General features: G+C 54.7%; 9 protein-coding genes across 9 annotated transcripts; 4 read left to right on the forward strand and 5 right to left on the reverse strand.

Moving 5' to 3' along the window:
• Positions 1 to 433: 433 nt before the first annotated feature.
• AFUA_5G10120 (non-ribosomal peptide synthetase) lies at positions 434 to 4,896 on the forward strand. The gene is made up of 2 exons (XM_748537.2): positions 434 to 753; positions 830 to 4,896. The coding sequence occupies exon 2, from the start codon at positions 1,010 to 1,012 to the stop codon at positions 4,832 to 4,834; it is 3,825 nt and encodes a 1,274-aa protein (XP_753630.1). The 5' UTR covers positions 434 to 753; positions 830 to 1,009; the 3' UTR covers positions 4,835 to 4,896.
• A 587-nt stretch (positions 4,897 to 5,483) lies between these two features.
• On the forward strand, positions 5,484 to 6,293 carry AFUA_5G10130 (putative bZIP transcription factor; the record flags this gene model as incomplete). Its single annotated transcript, XM_748536.2, has 2 exons — positions 5,484 to 5,759; positions 5,796 to 6,293. 2 exons carry the CDS (start codon positions 5,484 to 5,486, stop codon positions 6,291 to 6,293), a joined length of 774 nt encoding a protein of 257 aa, XP_753629.2.
• A 1,983-nt stretch (positions 6,294 to 8,276) lies between these two features.
• On the reverse strand, positions 8,277 to 9,036 carry AFUA_5G10140 (putative MFS multidrug transporter; the record flags this gene model as incomplete). The annotated part of the gene is made up of 2 exons (XM_748534.1): positions 8,277 to 8,876; positions 8,932 to 9,036. 2 exons carry the CDS (start codon positions 9,034 to 9,036, stop codon positions 8,277 to 8,279), a joined length of 705 nt encoding a protein of 234 aa, XP_753627.1.
• Positions 9,037 to 10,051: 1,015 nt separating this feature from the next.
• On the forward strand, positions 10,052 to 11,084 carry AFUA_5G10150 (uncharacterized protein). The gene is made up of 2 exons (XM_748533.2): positions 10,052 to 10,315; positions 10,365 to 11,084. Exons 1-2 carry the CDS (start codon positions 10,310 to 10,312, stop codon positions 10,962 to 10,964), a joined length of 606 nt encoding a protein of 201 aa, XP_753626.2. The 5' UTR covers positions 10,052 to 10,309; the 3' UTR covers positions 10,965 to 11,084.
• A 500-nt stretch (positions 11,085 to 11,584) lies between these two features.
• On the reverse strand, positions 11,585 to 12,576 carry AFUA_5G10160 (NmrA-like family protein; the record flags this gene model as incomplete). The annotated part of the gene is made up of 2 exons (XM_748532.1): positions 11,585 to 12,250; positions 12,325 to 12,576. 2 exons carry the CDS (start codon positions 12,574 to 12,576, stop codon positions 11,585 to 11,587), a joined length of 918 nt encoding a protein of 305 aa, XP_753625.1.
• A 217-nt stretch (positions 12,577 to 12,793) lies between these two features.
• On the reverse strand, positions 12,794 to 14,117 carry AFUA_5G10170 (polysaccharide lyase family 1 protein; the record flags this gene model as incomplete). Its single annotated transcript, XM_748531.1, has 4 exons — positions 12,794 to 13,399; positions 13,456 to 13,536; positions 13,591 to 13,930; positions 13,984 to 14,117. The coding sequence occupies 4 exons, from the start codon at positions 14,115 to 14,117 to the stop codon at positions 12,794 to 12,796; spliced, it is 1,161 nt and encodes a 386-aa protein (XP_753624.1).
• Positions 14,118 to 14,752: 635 nt separating this feature from the next.
• Positions 14,753 to 16,354, forward strand: AFUA_5G10180 (putative salicylate hydroxylase; the record flags this gene model as incomplete). Its single annotated transcript, XM_748529.2, has 6 exons — positions 14,753 to 14,959; positions 15,018 to 15,205; positions 15,249 to 15,412; positions 15,463 to 15,778; positions 15,829 to 15,910; positions 15,956 to 16,354. The coding sequence occupies 6 exons, from the start codon at positions 14,753 to 14,755 to the stop codon at positions 16,352 to 16,354; spliced, it is 1,356 nt and encodes a 451-aa protein (XP_753622.2).
• A 24-nt stretch (positions 16,355 to 16,378) lies between these two features.
• On the reverse strand, positions 16,379 to 17,886 carry AFUA_5G10190 (uncharacterized protein; the record flags this gene model as incomplete). The annotated part of the gene is made up of 2 exons (XM_748528.2): positions 16,758 to 17,886; positions 16,379 to 16,700 (listed from the first exon to the last, which is right to left on the reverse strand). The coding sequence occupies exons 1-2, from the start codon at positions 17,396 to 17,398 to the stop codon at positions 16,379 to 16,381; spliced, it is 963 nt and encodes a 320-aa protein (XP_753621.2). The 5' UTR covers positions 17,399 to 17,886.
• Positions 17,887 to 18,251: 365 nt separating this feature from the next.
• On the reverse strand, positions 18,252 to 19,403 carry AFUA_5G10200 (uncharacterized protein; the record flags this gene model as incomplete). The annotated part of the gene is made up of 1 exon (XM_748527.1): positions 18,252 to 19,403. The coding sequence occupies one exon, from the start codon at positions 19,401 to 19,403 to the stop codon at positions 18,252 to 18,254; it is 1,152 nt and encodes a 383-aa protein (XP_753620.1).
• Between the last annotated feature and the right edge of the window lie 27 nt (positions 19,404 to 19,430).

A 19,430-nucleotide genomic window follows, 5' to 3' on the forward strand; every position in this document is an offset into this window, starting at 1 on the left:
GTCCCGATCCCGAATTCCGGCTTTGATCCAGATGCAGTAAAAAGACGATGAGCTATATCCCCACAAAAAATAGGATAGAGGAGTACCTCACCCTGAGTCTTAGCAGACCACTACAGCCCTGCTCCCGGGCGTTCTTATCTCCATGTGTGCCTGAGGCATCCAACTGATAGGAGGTGGATCTCCCCACTGGCCCCTGGGCAAACGAGCCAATGAGATCAGGACTTAGTGGGGCTCAATCATCACATGACTTCTAGTATTTGCATGTGATAATTGAATCTGTCAACAGAAATCCGTGTCGGGCGGTTGTGTTGGTGCGCCTCCAGGGGGTATCCATGCACATCCAATCAGGCAAATTGCCAACTGCCGTCATTCGGATCATCCGCAGCGGTCTCACGAGCAGTTGCCCTTTCGGTCTCTTCCCAGGTCCCCCTCTGGACTCCGTGCCTCCAAGATGATATCATGACACAACTTGATAAGGGATAAGGGCCCAGATAAGATGTGGCTGATGTCTCCAGCTTCCCCGCTGATTGGGTCTAGTGGGGAGTCAACAGTTCCCAGTAGATCCAGCCGATATTCTCAGAGATTCCACTTCCATCCGGCTCTAATTGGTTCTCCCCATAGCTTCCTGAGGCCAGCTTCCCTGTTGATTCTTCATTAAGGTAAGGCACTGAACGCTACTTGGTCTTCCTCAACACAAAAAATTAAATTTGTCCGTTTTGCCTCACTCGTCTGTTCCATCGCCCAATCCAGTCGGTAAGTTTCTCTCATCCCACGTCCTTCTACGCCTCATCGGATGATCATCTAACATTGCCCACTAACGGCTTTCCAGATTTCTCTTTGCTTTTTACTCTCTGCCGCCGGCACCGCGGTGTCAATTCACTCGTTCTTGCTTCTTCTCCACGTTACCGCCTTCCGACCGTCCCACAAATAGTGCTCAACCCCTTGAAACAGCGATCGTCAAAGGTGTCAGGAGAACGGTCTCAGACTGAATTGAAAGCGGACACACTCAATGTCTATCCTCGATACCACAAAAGACCTCTCGGCCCTGTTTACCAAGCAGGTCCGTGCGACCCCCGATGCCCCTGCACTAGAAGATGATTCCACCACATACACCTATGCCGAACTAGATACCGAAGTGGATGCTCTGGCCCAGCGTCTGCGAAGCTATGGGGTCGGACGAGACAGCCTGGTTGGCGTGCTTCTCCCTCGGAGCGCGCATTATGTGATCGCCTGCCTGGCCGCTCTGCGTGCAGGAGGAGCATTCCTTGTTCTCGAGCTGGCTTATCCTCCTGATCTCCTGGCAGACGTCCTGGAAGACGCGAAGCCGGTGGTCGTGGTGACTCACCGCGCCGAAGCAAAGAAGGTCAAAGCCGATGTGCCGTTGATCGCTCTGGACGAGCCCGCGACCCATGCCAACGGACACACCAAGGAACCATCGACTCCTCTGCCAGCTGAGGACGACCTTGATCGACTCGCCTTTGTCTCGTATTCCTCAGGAACTACGGGCAAACCCAAGGGAATTGCCAACCCGCATCGAGCGCCTGTGCTTTCGTATAATCTCCGATTCGGCGTGCAGGATCTGCAGCCCGGTGATCGCGTGGCCTGCAATGTCTTCTTTATCTGGGAGATTCTGCGCCCTCTGTTGCGCGGTGCCACTGTTGTGGCAGTGCCAGACGATGTGAGCTACGACCCGGCAGCCCTGGTTGATCTCCTGGCCGCCAAACGCATCACCGAAACTCTCATGACGCCAACGTTGCTGGCCACCGTACTCGCGCGTCACCACGATCTCGGTGCTCAGTTGCCCCATCTCCGCACATTGTGGTTGAACGGTGAGGTGGTCACGACCGATCTCGCTCGACGGGCCATCAAGGCCCTGCCGTCCACCCGGCTACTGAATTGCTACAGCGCCTGCGAAACACATGAGATTGCGTGCGGCGATATTCGAGAAATGCTCGATGACAATGCCCCATATTGTCCCGTGGGCCCCCCGCTGGATCTGAAGCACACCTATATTCTGGGTGAAGATGGCAAGGCCGTTCCCGAGGGCGAGAGCGGCGAGCTTTTTGTTGGCGGGCCCCTTCTTGCCCGCGGATACCTCAATCTTCCCGACACTACTGCCAAAGCTTTCACAGCGGATCCGTTCGACGCCACCCCCGGTGCGCGCCTGTACCGCACCGGCGACCGTGCTCGCATTCTGCCTTCCGGGCTGCTGGAAATCACCGGTCGTGTAGGTGCAATGATCAAGCTGCGTGGCTATTCGGTGGTTCCTGGGAAGGTCGAAAACGAGATCGTCAAACACTTGGCGGTCAGCCATTGTGCCGTGATCGCCCACGGCGAAGGATTGGATCGGAAGCTGGTGGCGTACATTGTCCGAGACCAGGACAGCACCGACGATCGTCCGGTTGTCCAGATCAACCTCTCCGGTCACAGCCCGGCGGCGCGGCAGACTTTGGCGCCCTACCTGGCTCATTACATGATCCCCGCCCTGTGGGTGGAAATGGATGAGCTGCCGACCCACGAGGTGTCTGGCAAGGTAGACCTGAAACGATTGCCTTCTCCGCCTGCTCCCACTCCGGTGAATGGCAATGGGACCAAGGAGAAGGATCCCATCGGTATTGACCACGTAGCCGCCATCTGGGCCACAACACTGCGAACCCCCAAGGCGTTGCTCAAGCCGACCGACAATTTCTTCGACCTAGGCGGCCACTCTCTTTCCCTGGCGGAATTGGCGTCAAAATTCTCGCGGGAGTTTGGTTTCCGCGTTCCCATCGCGCGTCTGGCCGAGAACTCGACCCTGACCGGTCACCTAGAGACCGTGCGTGCCATCCGAGACGGCCACACCGCTGCGGTGCAGGCTGATCTGCCGGCCGTGCTACGCGCAGACGCAACGTTGGATGAGGACATCCGACCTTCTGGTGATGTGAAGATCCGATCCGTGACGGATGCGCAAACGGTGCTGTTGACCGGCGTGACTGGATTCCTGGGCGCTTTCCTCCTTCACGACCTGCTGGAAACCACATCTGCGCACATCATCTGCTTGGTGCGTTTCAACGAACCCGCCGACGATGATCAGCCGGGCGGTGTGGCCCGTATCCGCCGTAATCTGCTGGATTTGGGTCTTTGGCGCGACTCCATCATGGAACGCGTGGAAATCCTTCCTGGTAACCTGTCCCGCTCGCGCTTTGGTCTGTCTCCCGAGGCCTTTGACGAGCTGGCCGCTCGGGTGGATGTCATCGTCCATGCCGCTGCTACCGTCAACCTGGTGTACCCTTATGCAGCCCTGCGTGGTCCCAATGTCGGAGGAACCCGAGAGATTCTGCGTCTGGCCAGCAAGGGCGGCGCAACAGTCCAGTATGTTTCCACCAATGGTGTTTTGCCCCCGTCTAGTGAAAAGGGATGGCCGGAGGACGCCATGCTGCCTGTGGAAGACGTCCCGAGCAAGCTGCTGGACGGATACGGACAGACCAAGTGGGTGGCCGAGCAGCTGGTCCTGGAGGCCGGTCGCCGCGGATTGCCCGTCAAGATTCACCGTGCGGGCACCATCAGCGGCCACAGCGTCACGGGAGCGGCCAATGCCTGGGATCTGTTGTCGGCACTGATAGTCGAATCTATCAAGCTGGGCTACGCGCCCGACGTCGACGGCTGGAGGGCGGAAATGACCCCGGTGGACTTTGTCAGCAAGGCGATTGTCCACCTGGCCACCCAGACGCAGGCCGGCCAGACGATTTTCCACCTGGGTGATCCGGATCCGGTAGACACGAGACGGGTGTTTGATGCCCTGTCGGAGCTGGGATACCCCACCAAGCGACTCGGATGGGACGAGTGGGTGGCGCTTTGGACGGAGAAACAAGGATCGGTCAAGGGAGGCGATGGCGCATTTACCGTTGATATTCTGCGAAGTGGTATGCCCACGGTGGAATTCCTGCGGGGAATCGTTGTGCTCGACAACGCGGCGACCAAGCCATTCCGCGCCGTGGTCGAACGGCCCAGGGTCGATCGCGCATTGTTAGAGACCTATACTCGTCATTGGTTTGCTCGTGGATGGCTTCCCAAGGCTCCTGCCCGGTTGGCCAAGCCTGTTGCCGCCATCCGGGGTCCTTTGAACGGCCGTGTGGCCGTCATCACCGGCGCGTCATCTGGTATTGGTGCCGCTGTGGCCACCGCCCTCGTTCGCGAAGGATGCCATGTTGCACTGGCGGCTCGCCGTATGGATGCGCTCGAGTCTCTTCAGCGGCGGCTCTCCGGCCAAGGCAGCAAGATTCTCATCCAGCGCACCGACGTCACGGACCGTGCACAGGTGGAGGCATTGATGCAGGCCGCCAGCGAACAGCTGGGTCCGGTCGATATCCTGGTCTCCTGCGCCGGTGTCATGTACTACACGATGATGGCCAACGTCAAGACCGATGAGTGGGAGCGCACGGTCGACGTCAACTGCAAGGGTCTCCTGCACTGCCTGTCCGCGACGGTGCCGGGCATGCTGGCCCGCGGCAGCGGCCACATCGTCGCCATCTCGTCCGACGCCGGACGCAAGGTTTTCCCCGGCCTGGGGGTATACTCGGCCAGCAAGTTCTTCGTGGAGGCGACGCTGCAGTCGCTGCGCTTGGAGACCGCCGGGATGGGGCTGCGTGTGACCGCCGTCCAGCCGGGGAACACTGCCACCGATTTGCTGGGGATGTCGACGGACGCGGAGGCGATCAAAAAGTACGGCGAGCCGTCGGGGGCGAAGATCTTGGACCCGGAGGATGTGGCCAATTCGATTGTATATGCGCTGCGCCAGCCGGCGCATGTGGCGGTGAATGAGGTCTTGATTGAACCAAGAGATGAGCCTATTTAGATATAAAGGTTTATAGCTCAACACTAGCTTTTAGACTAATTGATTTTGTATTACGACCCCGATAGGAAGATTTCGATAGTAGTGCTTGCTGTAGGTAAGAATAAACACAATGCGCTATATGTAAACCGCACATGGCTGCCCCTGTATGCCTAGGGCCATGAGGGTGAAGGACTGCATCTAACGTTATCAGCAGAGGCCTGATTGATGGAAGTAATTGACCAGGTAACGAGACAGACTGATTGAGCCGACAGTCAGTGCAGACTAAAAAGCACAGCCAGAATAATACTACAGCTTTGCTGCAATGAGGCTGGATAAGCGAGGGAAAACTGACAGAAGAACACACATCTCAGACAGTCCCAACAAGCTAACAAGATCATTACATTGACATCGCGCCAATTACAGGGAAAGAGGACACCCCCAGGTCGGGTATAGAGGCATTGCCAAGGCTGTCGTATCTGTCATTGTCGGGAGAGACGCGAGGACATGGTGGTTTGGCTGCTGTGAGGACCGAGGAGCTCCCAGAGACCATTTTCCCGATTCGGCTCGAGCTGAAATACACTGTCTGGCTGTCTGACTCTTTGACTGTCTTGATTTCCTGCTAATCGTGCAGATTACATGATCTTGACACGCACAGTTAGAAATCTAAGCCATGTACACGGACCCAATCACCCTCCATCCGCGGCAAGACATGCCGTACGATCTGCGTCCGCGCGCCCTACAATGGGATGGAGTCATGCATGGCAATTCTGCCTGCGCCCTGCCCCCGAGTATAAACAGCGCCGTGCCATTTCCCGCAGCTCATATGGCCGCCCCGCAGGAGCTGTTGTTGCTCTCGCCGCAAGCCCCGGCCGACCCCGGCTCGAGCCAGGGTTCGCCGAGCGAGCTGGGCGCTGGCGGTTATCCTGATGTGAATACTACTTCTGGTGTGCGTCTAATTCTACTCTACCCCTCTACAGGGTAGGAGGCAAAGCTGATGAACCGCCAGTCCAACTGCCGGCAATCGCAGAACCGCGAGGCGCAGCGCCGATTCCGCGAGCGCCGGGAACAGGAACGCATCCAGCTGCGGAAGCGGATGGAGGAGCTGCGGGCGGAGAACGACGCGCTGAGTCGGATGCTAGCCGAGGAGAAGAATGCAACTCTCAAGCTCGAGGTGGATAATGAGCAGTTAACAAAAGAGCTGGAGACGTTGCGCCGGCGGTGGCAGGATGTGCTACGGTTGATGGCGGATATGGTGCAGCAGGAGGAGGAGGTGGTGCGAGAGGGGGATTCGCCGTCGACTTGGTCTAGTAGCTCATCCTCATGGTCGTCTTCGTCGCGGAAGGAGGTGCAGGGCCTTAGGAGCTCGATTATGATGCAGATGCTGGTCTTGTTGTTTGACGAAAAGGGGGAGTCGCCTTCGCGGACGGCGATGGCTAGAATGGGGGGCGTTGTCTGGGGGTCCAGGGCTATGATTGATTGATTGATTGATGAATATCATGTTGCATGAATGGAGTTTGCTTTCCTCACAAACGATGAATTAATCGAAATGAGTCTAGTTCAAGTGTCCAGTGTACATTGGAGATGTCGAAGATAGGGCCCCGGATTATGGATCGACCACGACCAGTCCGGACCAGGAGATGTGTTCGACTCCTCGAATTGGACACTATAGCTCGTCCATCAGCCATCAATTCCATCGATCCGTTTATGGTCGAGACCAACTTTGTGTGTCTTTTGTCAACACGCTAGTCACGCTGACCGCGTGCAGGAAAATACTCCCAGGCCCACGTCAGCTTGCTGCGTTGATGATCAGACGGATTGGATCGACCAAGGACCGGTCCCTAGGCAGAGATTGACTACAGCAGAGGGGATTGCCCGCCATGAACCCTACAAGGCGGCAACCTCATCCCATCCTCTTTGTGAACGGCCCCTCGCTCGGCCGAAGGGGTGACGCTAAATCCCGCAATACACGGTCAGCTCTGATCCGCTGCCGGATCTCAGAGAAACGCAGTACATACCGACAGGAGGAGGAGGAGGAGGAGTCCAAGCGAGAGCAATTGATTGCTAAACGTCAGGCACGGGACAGGCATTTAGCGGACCAAGGGGTACGTGTCGAACAGCCAGGGATCGGAACCAGGCCCAGGAATCGTCCGAGGCTCAAACTACAGGGTCCAGAATTAGCACACGGTTTGTTCCCTGTGAGTCGCATGAAGTTCCTTACTCTATGCAAGTAAACCAGAATAACCTTGTTACCAAGACACTGACAAGCATCTCGTTTAGCCTCTCCAATGGCAAGTAACTTGGCGATTCATGCTCTGGTCTGGCGAACACTTCGTCACTGATACTTCAGTGTGGAGAGATACTGTGTGTGAATATACTTATATAGAAACTCACTATAGAAAATACACCTGCTAGGTCCTATGCATACAGTAACAACTCTGTCTGAGTCTTAATATTTTGCTATTTCCAAGGATATGATTAATAAAAAAAAACCCTGTACCTGAACTCATTACCTGGAACACCACCTATGAGGTTGATAATACTACTTAATCTAGATGGTTACAAGGACTTGAATTCCTCTAAATCTACTATAAATGGTGCCCATATTTATAATCAATCTTGACCGCTATTTCAGGGCTTTGGAGGTTGAAATTGATGTTGTCAAGTGTAGTGCAAGGGCTTTTGGTTCCAGCGGATTCGTATGGGCAGTGAAGCTCCTGCAGGCAATACAAGACGCCCTGGCTTGACACTACTCCATTTTTCACGGGCTCGCAGGAAACAACTCCCTCCTCTTTGCATGTAGTGATACGTCACACAGTGGCCTGCCGGTCTGGCGGAAGCTTGTCACTTTGCTTGGTATAATGTATATCATTATCTTCCTGGGTTGTATTGACCCTTGAAATTCCTGCCGATAGAAGAAATGCTAGAGCACTGCCAGCTACTGGAAGATACTAGCAGGGTCAGCAAGGTCCGCTTAAGGTGTAGGTGAGAAATTTGAAAAGATTGACTCATAAAGACAGGTGTGATGGCGTTATTGATGCAACAATAATATCGGCCAAACGGTCCGGAAATGCCTGTACAGCAACTTCCCGCACCCGTGAAGTTCCAGCATTAAGAAGCATCTCGATCTGCTTGTCAACCAGTGATGCCTGATGCAGCTGCCTTCGCAGTGCGTTCTGAAAGATAGCGCCTCCTATGCTTTGCATCACCGCACTTCCAAAGTATTGTGTGAAGAGGACAGTCGCTATCCCGACTGGAATGGAGCGAGGTTCGTCCTTCAGTACCAGCTGAATTGTAAGTAAAGGAATTTGGGCGGCAAGTCCACAACCCAGGCCCTGGAGGATCTGATAGCCGATCCATGATGCGGACGTTGAGGACACGGTAAAAGTGGTGTCAAGCCCATTCGCAATGCAGAGAAAGGCAGAACCAAGGAAGAGCCACGGATTATAGTCTCTGAGGTGTTTGGCTATAATACAGCGTCAGAAGCAACTTCCGTAGATACTGAGGACCGGCGTTTATCTAGGATGCCAGAGACAAGGGATCCAAAAACCTGAGTGCAGACCGAAGGCAGGAGCATGACTCCACTGCGAATGGGGTTTCGAGGCGGATGGAAAAATAAGAGCAATGTCACCACCGTCACTGCTCCACCCGGAAGGTTGATCAGAAAGCACCACCTCCAATTGTGTTCAGCCAAAGCGCCTCCGATAATTGGGGCGACGACAGGTCCCAGGGCATAAAGAGAGGTTACCAGGCCAGTGAACAGCGGACGCTGCTGGGGGGTTGTTATCAATGCGATGACTGAGAGACCGCCTGACACTACCCCGGAGCCTCCAGCACCGGCGACTGCTCTTCCGATTATGCACATTTTGGAACTGTTTGCCACACCGCAAATCAGAGATCCTAGAAGGAATACGCAGTAGAACGCGAGGCATGTCCATCGCAGCGACAGCAATGAAGAGAGCTTGCCACTGATCGGTTGAAGAGCGCACATTGTGAGCGGATAGGTAGCTCCGCACCACCCGATATCTGTCGTAGCATGGAAGTGGGTCGATATGGCAGGAATGGCCTTGGAGAATAGCTTGAGTTAGTCAAGTAAACCGACAGGCGTTTGACGAGCTTACGGTAGCGATAATAGAAACATCCAGTGATATCAGAAAGGTGGCTATCATAATTCCGGCCAAGACACTATAGAGCTTCACAGAACCGACCGGCTGCGCTCTGGACATCGCGTCCGGGGATGAAGACATCGTCAATCCAGGCGACCAGGTCTTCTTTCAAACGATTGCATTAGGTTGAGGACAACGAGAGTATTCAAAATGCGCAGCATTTATGCTGTGCGGGATCCCTTAACAGCTACCAAATTAGGTAGTCTGTTGGCATCTACTCCGTAGGCTGAGGCCGGTCCCGGTCCTGACTCCGACTCCGACTCCGCGACAGATCTGCCTGCGTCCGGCTTCCATCACATCAATCATCAGTCTCATCACCCCTGGAAGCCAAGGCTGCCTATCTACAAAGAGCGGAGCAATGCAGCCGAAAGTCCCCTCGAGGCGGCATGCCTGCGTACGATGCATCCAATTGAAAGTGAGATGCGTTCCGGTTGAGAATGGACCATGTCAACGGTGTGCCAGGCTCGACCGATCCTGTGCTTGTCCAGACAGCTCACGAAGGAATACAAGCATCAGGTGAGCTCACTGACTGTGTACACTTGTGTTTGGGTCGGCTGTCCGGTAACCTTTCTCCGCTCCTCGTCAGAAATCGCCGTATCGACATCATCCAACGTCAGGTCAACACCGTTACTGCTCAATTATATCCTGATAAGGTAACATGCTGCACCGCCTTCCCTGCCAGAAGACGATGATCTCAACAGCAGGAGTTGGAATTCGAAGCTCGAACAACGATCTCTACCCGCATAGTAATAAACATGGAGAGAGACATGGATTTACTTCGGGGATTACTGGTCCATATCGCATGGTTTCACTATCATTGGCGCATCTATCATTCCCAGGTGTACATGCTTCTTCAGATGGCCATGGCCATCATTGTTGATTTGGGACTTGACAGATACGACAACTTCAGAATGCGGCGCAGCCCTTCTGATGGAAAAGGGACGGAGGAGTCGCATAAAGGACAAGCGCTCTATCTCACTCCTGACGGACAGCGTGCCTTCTTATGGTGCTATTATCTATGTTCCAAGTGAGACCTTCTAAATTGCGCTACAGAGCTACTGGCTAACAGAACAAGGGCTTCAATCTTCCGGCGACAACTGACCATGGAACACACAGGTTGGGTCGATTATTGTGCTGCTAGCTTTGGGCAAAGGGCGGAGTATCCCTCTGACCAGTCTCTACGAGCACTAATTGAGATCCAATCGCTGGCTCGGCAATCGGAGCTAGAGTTCGATGACCCTATCCATGCGGTGAGCGAGGACGAACTGTTCCAGTCTATGGGTATACTTGAAAATCGAATTGAGCACCCTTCTCGTGCAGGAAAAACAGTGTAATGCCTGTATGTCCAACCGAAACCGGTCACTTTTGCCATTTACTAATCTGACTAGGGTCCCTGCGTTTGGAGCTCAACGCAATTCCTGCCGTTGTTCTCGGACATGTTCTTCGCCGACAAGGAGAGATTCATCGACAGTATTGAGAAAGACCGACTGCTCACCATTGCGCGCTCCGCGTTCAACATTGTGACAGTATTCCTCGCATCGCCGGCTCTGGTCACCCCTAACCTCCCTATGTTCATTTACACAACCATCTGGTACGGCCTTCTTGTTTTATCAAAGTTGAGCTTGCTTTCGGATACCGCAACGGAAAGCAAGGTAGTTTACAACAAAGATGTCAGCAACCTCGGCCTTGCTGCTATGCAGAAAATGGAGACAATGTCACGCGGAGACAACGTTTGGGACAATTGCTGTGCAGTGATTGGATCTATGATCTCATGGTTAGAGAGCAGTCGGGGGCAACCTCAATCAATGCAAGCTCCAGGAAACACTAAGGACGCCGGGGACGCTCATATGTTACCACAACCAACACCCGAAGATGCCCCTCGACCCACAGAGTCTGCAGCGGTGGCCGAAGATTGGGATGCTACAGTGCGGCAGCAGATGTTGCAAGATTTGACCTGGATAGGACTACCAGTGGAGCAGCAGCTTTGAAGCAATGTGACTTTATACTTCTGTCCACCGGATTACGCAGGCTGCATACTGTTTGGGTTAAATTTTGTTTTGCTTCCTGCAAGCGACGTTGAATATCGCCGTAGCTCCTTCATACTCCATGCCTATTCGTCCGGGCTCTGTCGGGCAGTCAGATGAGGGGTGCATAGGAACCTGGCCCTGCACTCGTAACCTCCAGGGCGTGATCAGCTTTTTCCACCGTTGACTATCACAGAGCATTTGGTCAGTCAATTCAGTAGATTTGGATCATCTTGTTTTCTTCTCAGAAACACGGTCAAGCTGTTCCGCACATGTCACTGCCGGCAGTGCCTCAGTTCCAGGTATACCAGCATTGCCTATATCAGCGACTTGAGGCCGTCACACTCACCCACCAAGCGACCCTCGAGTTCACAGCTCATGTCCATTGCCGGCGTCAATGCCAAAGGTGCCGCCGACTCGTTGCGTCTTTACAGGATCCGTCCCCAGCGCACCATGCTCCCCAGTCAGCGAAGTGCATCAGCCTGATAGTGAAGGCAGAGTGCCATGGAGTCAACAGTATAACCAAATATTATCATTATCATTACCATGAACAGACTACAGGTACGAACACAGGGTAACTACAACTAAGAACGACGGTTAACAAACTGACTGTCCTCCTCCAACCACCTCTCGAAATCCTTCAAGCCGGGATGCATCTCCCTCAACCTCGGAATATCAGCCCGGTAGCCATGCGCATACAACCACTCAAACATTGTACGCAGGTCCTTCACGATCCAGAGCACAGCATAGCAAACCAGGCGAAACGTCGTCGGCGCCTCCCGCCCCGTCTTGCGCTTCATCGTCTCCTGCATATGCTCATACGTGAGCACATCCCCCGCCAACGACAGGCACCGGTTCCGATACTCCGCCGGGTTCAGAAACGCCTGCGCCGCGAAATAGCCAATGTCGCTGACGGCGATACACTGCAGCGGCTTCCCCTGCAGGTACGCGTCCCACGCGGTCACGACGAGCCGCCCGATAAAGTCCCGGGTGATGTTGTCGAAGAAGAAGACCGGCCGCAGCACCGTCCAGGACATCTGGGTACCATGCGTCTGCTCGAAGAGATGATGCTCGATGCGGTGCTTGCTGATGAAGTGCGGGATGTTGGTCGCGTTGTCGGTGGATGCGTCCCCGCCGCGGTCGACCGAGGTGTACACGAAGTGCTGGACTTTTTGGGTCAGAGCTTCGTCGATGAGGGCCTTGCCTTGGCGCTCTTCTTTTTCGACGGTTTGGCCTTGGCCCATGGGTAGCTGGCTTGGTGTTAGTCGATCCTGCTCTGAGGGGCTTGGGGGGTGGGAACCGGTGAGGACTCCGTAGTCCGTACCTGCACGCTGAACACGCCCCAGACGGGCTCGGATGATACTTGGTGGGCATTCTTGAAGATTCCCGCCGGGTCGTCCAGGTTGCCCTGCACGACTTTGATCTTGGGGGATTTGTCGGCTAGGTTTCTGGCGGCGCTGGACTGCGGGTTGCGCGTGACGGCCAGGATCTCGATGTCGGCGTCTTCGGCGAGGAGGGCGTTGACCACGGCGCCGCCCTGTTTGCCTGTCGCGCCGGTAACAAGGATAGACTTCATTTTTCTACGTTTAAATGGTGGCTCTGACTGGTGGATGTTCACTAGTTGGCATGCTGTGGTCGGTATTTAAGGTGCTTATGATCGAGTTGTCATTCTGATGTAAGACCCTCCGCGCACCCAAACGCGGATGATGAATCAGCCAGCTCCGTCTATCACTTATACATAATACTAAGAGTAGTAATACAAGAACGAATGTAAATATACTGAAGAAAATCAACTACAGCTTGCCAACACCCGCGTTGGCAACAACCTTGGCAGGCACATCCGCCACAGGATAATGGCCCACCAGGCTGCTCTTGAACGCAGCCGCCTTGGTCTTGACATCCGCATCGGTGCGGTCCTTCCAGGCACCGGATCCCGCCAAGCGGTTCCACTCGCAGATATATCCCAGCTTATCCTGACAGGCGCCGGCCGCAGCCACTGTGGAGGTGGTGTACAGCTTGCCGCCGGCCCGCAGGCTGGTATCGGTCAGCGGCGTGTTGACGTTCTCAAAGTAGTTGCCCTCGAGCAGCACCCAGGTGTTGGTGTCGACGTCAAAGGCATGTCCGCCGACATTCTGGAAGTAGTTGTTCACGCCGTGGAAGAAGATCTGCGACTTGGTGTGGTCGGTTCCCATGTGCGGGGCGCGGCCGGACACGTCGTGCAGCCAGTTGCCTTGGAAGGTGTAGTAGTCCTGCTCGCCGAGGAGGAGTAGAGTCCAGTAGTGCTTGCCATTGCAGCCGGCGGACCAGGAGGTGCGGCCGTCGAATTCGTTGTTGGAGATGGTGACGTGGCCCGCTTTGCCCCAGCCGCTGACGATGAATTGGCGGCCGATGAGGGAGATCTGCCAGTTTCTGTCAGAGTCATCTTTGCCGTGGGGGCAGGAAGACGTAGACGTACCTTGTTGTGGTCGATCCAGACCTTGTCCGCGTTGTCGAGGGTGATGGCATCACCGCCCCAGACGTATTGAGGGTTCAGATTCTGCTTCGATCAGCCTTTGGACAAGGTCAGCTGTCAAGGGATGCAGAGGCTCACCGTAATGTGAATATTCTGGATAATCACGTTCTTGTTGCCGTTGCGCACTCGCAGACCCTTGCCCTTGATGACACCCTTGTTGCCGACACCCACGATGCTCTTGTTCGAGCCCACGTCCAGGGGCGTCAGCGCGGCATTGTCGTACTTGCACGACACCCAGGATCCTCCATCACAGTGATCCTGAATCCAGGCCTGACCCTTGGAGGTTCCGCCGCTGCAGACCGTCGTGGAGGGCATGCTGCAGCATTTGCCCGTGGTGGTGCCCTCGGTGCCGATGAAGTCCCAGGTCCGGTCGATGAGGATCACGCGGGGCTTATCGTCGGTGATCCATTGCACCAGCCTATACAGTTAGTTTGAGAGCAATCGGCGTCAGAAGGGAGCAAGGAGGCGTACTCGTCCAGACTGGAGGGCGCTGCCGGGGTCGCCGAACCACCCCCCGTAGTGCCGGCAGCAAAGCCAGATGGAGAGCCGGTCACCCGGGCATAGGTCTGGAGGGCCAGGAAAAGAGAAAGAACCGCCGTCTTCATGTTGTGTAGGTCTTGCACCCTGCGCTAATTGTCAAGTACGGAGTATATGGAGTACGAACGACGGAGAGACTCCAGTCTTTATAGGCACACATTTTTGCCTATCACGATGGATCCTCCATCACCCCCTTGACGAACAGAGCATGCCGGGATAGGGCAACTCTTCCCAGTTCGGACACGGCCTGTCTCAGAGTGCTCGGAGGAACTGCTCGGAGAGATCCACTCAGGGGCAAGCCAAGACTAAGTCCAGGCTTCTGAAACAAAACAGCCCAGATGATCCACATCCATGGTTCATTGGAGGCTTTACAAGCTTGGACGCATCCGACTGGTCCCTAGGTGAATCAGGGCTTAGCGAGACACTAATCTATCTCATACTACGGCCATATTGACCTTCCCCACTTGAACACAGACAGCCGAATAACAGAAGAGCTCGACATGAACATTTCTCCCACGTGCAGGGGCCAAGATATATATTTGTCTCAAAGTAATAGACAGTCAGCATGTTTGCAATTGAGCTGCACAAAGTCAAGGTATCACAGCTTCATGTATGTGGTGTAGGCCGTATTCGTATGCAATGCCACCGCAGGAATAACCCCTCCGCACGTGGTCCACCGCTCGTGGCTTTGTCTCACGCTCACATGTCCTGTTGTGCTGTCCACGAGCACAAGGTCCTAAAGAATGATCGGCATTCCGCTCAGCATAGCAGAAGAGTAAGGATTACACAGAGCAAATCAATGAAGGTGATAATAGTAGGCGCGGGAATCGGCGGACTGGCCTGTGCCATTGCTTGTCGCCGGCGGAACCTGGACGTGCTGATCCTGGAACAATCGGCGGAAATTGTGCCAGTAAGCATCAGCGCCCCCTGATGACAACACGACTGTTGGGCAGAAAATGACCCGATAGGTTGGTGCTGGCATCCAAGTCCCTCCAAATGGAGCGCGGATCATGCAGGAGCTCGGCCTGTTGTCCCGGATCGAGGAACAGGGCATGAAACTCGAGGTCATGGATCTGCGACGGTACAAGGACGGGAGGATCATCACCTCGATGCCATGCGGTGAATCTATAGTGAAGGAATATGGCGCGCCGTGGATGTATGTATCCCCTGTGATCGCAGTGGCCGGCTGACGGGCGTAGCGTCATCCATCGCGCGGATTATCACCGGATTCTCCTCGACAAGGCGAGAGACCTGGGAGTGGCGATTCGTCTAGGCGCGCTGGTCGAGAAGGTCCTGGTCGACGACACTGCAGTTATTGTGGGTAGTGAGACCATCGCCGGCGACGTGATCATTGGTGCTGATGGTTCGTTTTCCCTCTCCAATTCTCATCTCATGCCCCAGCTTACAAGACAGGCCTCTGGTCCAAAATCCGCGAAGCCGTCCTTGATGAACCCCATCCGCCCGAAGAAACAGGGGACCTGGCCTACCGCGCGACCTTCTCGCGAGCGCAGCTCTTAGCTCTGAACGATCCCGAGGTAAAGGCGCTTTGCGAGAAACAAGGCGTGACCGCGTGGCTTGGGCCTAAGAAACACGCCGTCTTCTACCCCGTTCGCGGCGGACACGAATACAATCTTGTCCTGCTGCAGCCAGATGATCTGCCGCCGGGAGTGCGCACGACGCAGGGGGATGTGGATGAGATGCGGTACGGGTATAGAGAGTGGGATCCAACGTTCGTCTGGTTTCCCCTGGCCTCTAGGGTCGAGCGCTGAAACCGAACAGGCTGGCGAAGATGATCTCCTGTATCCCGGCCGTCCTGAAGTGGAAACTCTGCCATCTTCCTGAGTTGCCGAGGTGGACCAAGGTCTGCTCGAATGATCCCTAGTTGACGACGTGTTAATGTTTCCAGGGCTCTGTTACACTGCTTGGAGATGCGTGTCATCCGACTCTGCCGTATCAAGCGCAGGGGGCCGCCATGGCGGTGGAAGATGGCGCAGTGCTGGGACTGCTACTCCACCACGTAGCATCCTCACCGGACTACAGATCAAAAATCCCACAGGCACTAAAGCTCTACGAAGATCTTCGCAAGCCACGGACCGCCCGGAACGTCCAAGGCGCCATCCGCAACCGACGCGGGTTTCACCTTGAAGACGGCCTCTTACAACGACTGCGTGACCTGGTTCTGAGCTGGTCGGGCCTGACTCGGGGGACAGACTGGATTGGACTGATGTCTTCGCGACAACGAGCTGTTCTTGGATTTGATGTACTGCAGGAGGTAGAGCAAAGGATGCCAGAGCTATCCACCTGATGACACACGATTGACAAAATGATATCACGGCTTCCTTACACCCATAAACCAGTAAATATGCAGAAACGGCCAGACCATCATGCGATTGCCAGACGTAAACTCCCACCCAGAAACATCCAGCTCCGGCTGCCGAAGGAGCGCCCTCAACTCCTCCGGGGTCCTACACCGCAACGTCGACACCAACCCATCGAACGAACAGACCACCGAGAACAGCGGCACCACATATGTGAAGAACAGATGCAAGGGCGAATGCCAGTACTGCTGCAGCGTATGAAAGAACGGATACAGCACCATAACCGGGATATTCAGCAGCGAGGAGAAGTTGCGCTGCGCGAACTCGAAAATACTGCGCAGTCAGCGTCACCACCAGTTCCTCCTCAAATGAAGGGAAAGAGAAACCTACATAAACGAATCCGCCGACTCCACCGCATTCCTCACTACACGTCTCGCGACCGGGTCATCGAAATGATGAAAACACAAGTTAAACACCCGGCACTCCTTCCCCTCGGCGGCAACCCGCCCACAAGACGTCGCATCCCTGCTGTCCGGAATAAATGTTACATGCTCCTGCTTCTTGGCTATAGCGGACCAAGCATCGATCCTCGGGTGCAGATCCGTTAGTACGAAGCGCGCGGGCCGTTTCCCCTGTTCCTGGAGCTGGAGGTTCAAGACGCGCTCCATGGTCGACGTGGGCCCTCCGGCACCCGCGCAGCAATCTACAAACGTGTAGGAAGATGCATCGGGGAGGTTTTCGGTGACGAGCTCGGCGGCTATGCCTGCCGGGGAGGTCCGGCTCAAGGGTGGGATGTGTAGGTTCCAGACGCTGGTGAGGTAGGATTGGATGTAGGCGATGACCCAGTCGGGGCACCAGGGTTGGTCGCCTATTTCAAAGAGGTGGAAACGGGGAGAGAGGACCATTGTAGTTTGTCTATATTGATGGATGGATCGGTAGAGATGAAGACGGGTGAAGGGATCTCGATCAGGGATGGATGATGAAATATTCTGAAAGAGGAATGCTGATTGGTCGGATGGGTCCACATTCATGCTTGCTTATTCCAGCCTGATTGAACCGCTTAGTTATTCCCTTTATGATTGACTAAATGGAGCCGACTGCTCACTTGCCTGAGCAGACTCATCTAGAGACCCAGTCACCAAGAGACTGTGGCAAGTGTAGCCTCCTGAGCATTCCCCTCCATCTGTCCTGCACTTTCTCAATAAGCCATCCAACAATTTCCCTGTCTTGTCGTCCTCGTCTCCTCGGCCATCTCCCAAACGCAATATGTACTTGCCAATGGCGTAGGTAGAACCTTGACAAGGGGATCGATGTACTCGATGTACGTTGCCAACAGACTTGCACTTACGTAGAGTAGGGATGTAGCGGCGCTACTTCGACTGAATGGCAGCCAAAAGGAATCACCCAAGTCATCGACGATCTGGTATCAAGTCTTCCACATGCTTGTGTCGGAGACTCTGTTCTCTTCTTCGGCCTGGAACACGCCCGCTTTGGGCTCGGAGACACACATTCCATGTCTAGTCCTTTTGATGAGCGATAAATCTGCAATTTCGGATTTCTCGGTCTTTGTACATTGCTGGCTGATGACAGCAGCTTGTCGTGATCTGAATTTGCATAGCAATATATGCCAAGGGCTGTACAGTTAAACAAACCAGCAAAACCACGCAATCAATATCAAAGCAAGAACAAACAAACCGGACCAGAGCAAATGAAAGCAGAACTAGAACTAGCACCATCACTGCCTGTGCATGGCCAATTCAACCCCTTTAACAGAACAGCAGTACACCCCGAACCAAAGCCAAACTTGCATGAAGACCCAGCACCGTACCAGTCGACTTACCCGTCATACCTTCTCTTTCTTTCTTTTTCTCCTTCGTCACCCCGTCAATTCTTCACAATTCGCGGGAAACTCACAAGACCAGGCGATCGCAGTCCCACCTCCTCGTCGTCCGGAAGAACACGCGGAAACCCATCAGATATAGGCGACTGAAGCTCCGTCCTCGCATCGAGATAGCCTCCCCGAGATGAAGGCCGAAGCGTCCTAGGCGATCTTTCTGGGGGCTGCCCGGGAAGCCCCACGTACAGAGGCAGCGGGTCGGGACGAGGACGGGTACGCGGTGACATTGGGACGTCAGGGGTTCGAGGTGTAGATCGGTGTGTTGGGAAGGTAAATTTCTCCAACTCGCGTATGATGGATCTGGTGTCGTCTTCGAGGGCGCCATCTCCCGAGTCCGACGCCGAGTCAGACAACCACAAGGTGTAGAAGTCGTCCTCGTCTCCCTCGTCGCCGGCACCGCTAGCATGTCGTTCTGCCTGGGTGGTGAGGATGTCAGCACCGATCACCACGTAGTCTTCTGAGATGGAGGGATTACGTTTTTTGGCGGGGCCAGGACCGCAGTCCTCTTCGTCTGGTTCAACAGCGTTCTGGTCGTCGGCATTGAGCGGAACATCGACAAAGTCGTGCCATAGTTCAGAAGAACTGGTGACTGACGCATTGGCAATGGTGCTGGGCTCAACCGCTGTGCCATTGTTGCTATCAGTCTTGTGGGCGCCATCGAGGTCCAGATCGAGAAAAGCGGCAAAGGCCTCGTTGAAATCGCGCTTTCGGGGCCTAAGAGCCTGCCACTGCATCTTGGTAGTGATGACGGGTCCGGGGTTGTCGATTCCTTCAATTGGCATGTAGTCCGGAGAGTCCGAGATGGCCTGAACAGCTCCTTCAGCTTGGAAGTCAAATTCACACTGCAGACAGTAGACCTCTAGCTGAGCAGAGCACAAGTCGTGTTCGACCTTGGCGTTAGGACAGATCAGCTCGGGTGAATTCGAGCCTGGCTGGGACAATCCGCGCAGCAGATTAATGACCTCGACGCAGCTACGGAAATCGAAGTTGGCGATGTGGCCGCAGCTGGGATAGTGGTGGAAGATATATCGACACATTACAGAAGCGATGGTGATGGTGATGGTGATGGTGATAGTGATGGAATGTCGATGGCATGGTTTGATTCGATGTGCTTTTATACACGCAGCTGAGACACGCATCGAAAGCAAAGCACTTTGCACGGGCTA

Source organism: Aspergillus fumigatus, chromosome 5, assembly GCF_000002655.1.
Source record: "Aspergillus fumigatus Af293 chromosome 5, whole genome shotgun sequence".
Lineage (NCBI taxonomy): Eukaryota > Fungi > Ascomycota > Eurotiomycetes > Eurotiales > Aspergillaceae > Aspergillus > Aspergillus fumigatus.

Coding starts and splice junctions, on each gene's coding strand:
- AFUA_5G10120 (XM_748537.2), top strand. CDS start 1,010: ATGTCTATCCTCGATACCACAAAAGACCTCTCGGCCCTGTTTACCAAG.